The 3,000-nt window shown below is 46.0% G+C and overlaps 1 protein-coding gene across 1 annotated transcript in view; it reads left to right on the top strand.

Moving 5' to 3' along the window:
- The window catches only part of WDR59 (WD repeat domain 59), a 152,038-nt gene that overhangs the window by 60,491 nt on the left and 88,547 nt on the right, over positions 1–3,000 (top strand). Inside the window, exon 8 of the mRNA XM_011976799.1 lies at positions 2,054–2,170. Within this exon, the coding sequence (XP_011832189.1) occupies positions 2,054–2,170 (117 nt within the window). The remainder of the gene's footprint in view (positions 1–2,053; positions 2,171–3,000) is intronic.

The raw sequence follows: 3,000 nt of genomic DNA, 5'->3' as shown, positions 1-3,000 counted from the left end.
TGGCACGATCTTGGCTCACTGCAACCTCCACCTCCCAGGTTCAAGCAATTCTCCTGCCTCAGCCTCCCGAGTAGCTGGGATCACAGGTGCCCACCACCAAATCTGGCTAATTTTTGTATTTTTAGTAGAGACAGGGTTTCATTGTGTTGGTCAGGCTGGTCTCGACTCCCGGCCACAGGTGATCCACCCGTCTCCACCTCCCAAAGTGCTGGAATTACAGGCGTGAGCCACTGTGCCCGGCCAGTACGTGCTATTGTTATCCCTGTTCTACAGATGCGTAAACCAAAGCACAATTTGCTGCCAAAATTTGAACCCAGGCAGGCTGGTGCTAGAGACTGCACTCTTTTTTTGTTTTTGAGACAGAGTCTCCCTCTGTCTCCCAGGTTGGAGTACAGTTGTACAATCATAGCTCACTGCAGCCTCAAACTCCTGCGCTGAAGTGATCCTCCCACCTGAGTAGCTGGGACTGCGGGTATGCACCACCATGATGAGGTAATTAAAAAAAATTATTTTTGTATAGATGGGAATCTTACTGTGTTGCCCAGGCTGGTCTTGACTTCTGGTCTCAAGTGATCCTTCTGCCTTGGCTTCCCAAAACGCTGGGATTACAGGTGTGAGCCACTGCACCCAGCCTGGAGATTGCACTCTTAACCTGATAGACTAATGCTAATTATAGAAGTAATACAAGCTCTTTGTAGAAAATATAAATGAAAAAATAAAAATCATTCATAATCGTACTACCCAGAGACAAATGCTAACATTTTGATATTTTCTGTTTTATGCTTTTTTTTTTTTTTAACTTAGTTTGTCATACTGTATACGTAGTTGTGTACACTTTTTTTCATTTAACATTGCAACAGATGCATTATCCTCGTACTATAAGCTCTAAGTATAGCTTTCAGTGGCCACATCATATTGTATCATCATATGGTGTCACGTAGCTGTCGGATATTGATTCAGCTTCATTATTTCCCATTTGTTGATCATTTAGGTTTTTTCTGGTTGTCTAGTGTTTCAGATAACATCAAGATGAACTTCTTTTGTATCTAAAGCTTTTTGTGAGTTTGGATTATTCCCTTAAGACAGGAAAAATTTTGGGGTGGGAAAAGTGGCTCAAACCTATAATCCCAGCACTTTGGGAGGCCATGGCAAGAAGATTGCTTAAGGCCAGGAGTTCGAGACCAGCTTCACCATGTTGGCCAGGCTGGTCACGAACTCCTGACCTTAGGTGATCCACCTGCCTTGGCCTCCCAAAGTGCCGGGATTACAGGCGTGAGCCACTGCCCTCGGCCTGTTTATTTTCTATGCTTATTAATCGTGTATTGTTTTCTTTTGTGATGTACATTCATTCTCCTTCGGAATCTTAGCACTCCATCACTTTAAGATGGTGGTTTTACCCTTTTGTTGAAGCTGGGTTCATCTGGATGTCTCAGTCCCTCTTCGTGGGTGATCATGGGGAAGGCGAGTGGGAATTGTCAGATTGCACTATTAAAGTGTGAGGCTGGGCACAGTGGATCGTGCCTGTAATCCCAGGACTTTGGGCGGCCAAAACAGGTGGGTCGCTTGAGCGCGGGAGTTCAAGACCAGCCTGGACAACATGCAAAACCCTATCTCTACAAAAAATGCAAAAAAATTAGCCAGGCAAGGTGGCATGCACCTGTAGTCCCAGCTATTTGGAGGGCTGAGGCGGGAGGACTGCTTGAGCCCAGTAAGTTGAGGCTGCAGTGTGCCGTGATCGTGCCACTGCACACAGAGCAAGACTTCGTCTCATAAAACAAAAAGCGGGGGGAAAAGTACTCACTACCTTGTATCCTCCATTGAAGTGGGAAGAAATGAGGCTCACAGGTGCATTTCCAGAGCATGTGAAGGAGAGTTGGATGAGTCTTTTGGTGATGGTGTTTTGTTTGGCTTAACCAAAACAAAGTCTGTGTAGGGTAGAAACAGTATCTGGTAGTATTTTTGCATCCTCACTCACTACCTAGCAGACTTTTATGTGGTAGACACTCAATGAGTTCTTTCTAAATCGATAGCATTCGGTGCTGATCTGTTGCAGAAACCCAGTACAGCAGTGGAATATCTAGCCGCCCACCTCTCCAAAATCCATGGCCTGGACTGGCACCCAGACAGCGAGCACATTCTTGCTACCTCCAGTCAAGACAATTCTGTGAAGGTCAGTGGCGCCCATGGGGAAGTTGGAGGAGCAGTGTTTGGGTGGCATCAGGGATGTATGATTCCACCTTGGGAGGAAAGCTATAGTGTGTTAGCATAGTATGTATTTCATGGTGCATGTGCTTCTTGGGCAATTGAACACATAAATTTGGTTATGTTGACCAGCGCAATGCAACAGAGTGAGATCCAACATGGTGCTGTTCAACGTAACCACGCTGCGTTATGATGGCGGAGTGACATGCCATAGGATCTCCTCTGATATGTCTCTTAGAGTTTGTTCAGAAGGTTTTCGTCTTTCCCTTTGTGAAAGGAAGTCAGAGATAAAAGTACTTAGAAAGGGAAAGAAGTTGGCCGGGTGCAGTGGCTCACACCTGTAATCCCAGCACTTTGGGAGGCCAAGGCAGGCAGATCACTTGAGGTCAGGAGTTCGAGACCAGCCCGGCCAACCTGGTGAAACCTGATCTCTACTAAAAATACAAAAATTAGCTGGGTGTGGTGGCGCATACCTGTAATTCCAGCTACTCAGGAGGCTGAGACACAAGAATCGCTTGAACCTGGGAGGCAGAGGTTGCACTGAGCCGAGATTGAGCCACTGCACTCCATCCTGGGCGACTGAGTGAGACTCTGCCTCGAGAAAGGGAAAGAGGTTCCCTTGCAAAGAAACTGCAAGGATGTCAGGTATGCATAACAGATCTAAGTAAAGGAGAAAAGCCTACAGAGTTGTTAAGGTTGCAAAGTTTACAATTAGTCTATTCCTGGTGGAAAAACGGCTGCTCCCTCACATGCTTATCATATGTAGAAAGTTCTGACGTTTTCAGGCTAGAGTCATTT

Source organism: Mandrillus leucophaeus, unplaced genomic scaffold, assembly GCF_000951045.1.
Source record: "Mandrillus leucophaeus isolate KB7577 unplaced genomic scaffold, Mleu.le_1.0 Scaffold17, whole genome shotgun sequence".
Taxonomy (NCBI): domain Eukaryota; kingdom Metazoa; phylum Chordata; class Mammalia; order Primates; family Cercopithecidae; genus Mandrillus; species Mandrillus leucophaeus.
The sequence above is the reverse complement of the archived record's forward strand: the minus strand, read 5'-3'. Positions and strand labels throughout refer to the sequence as shown.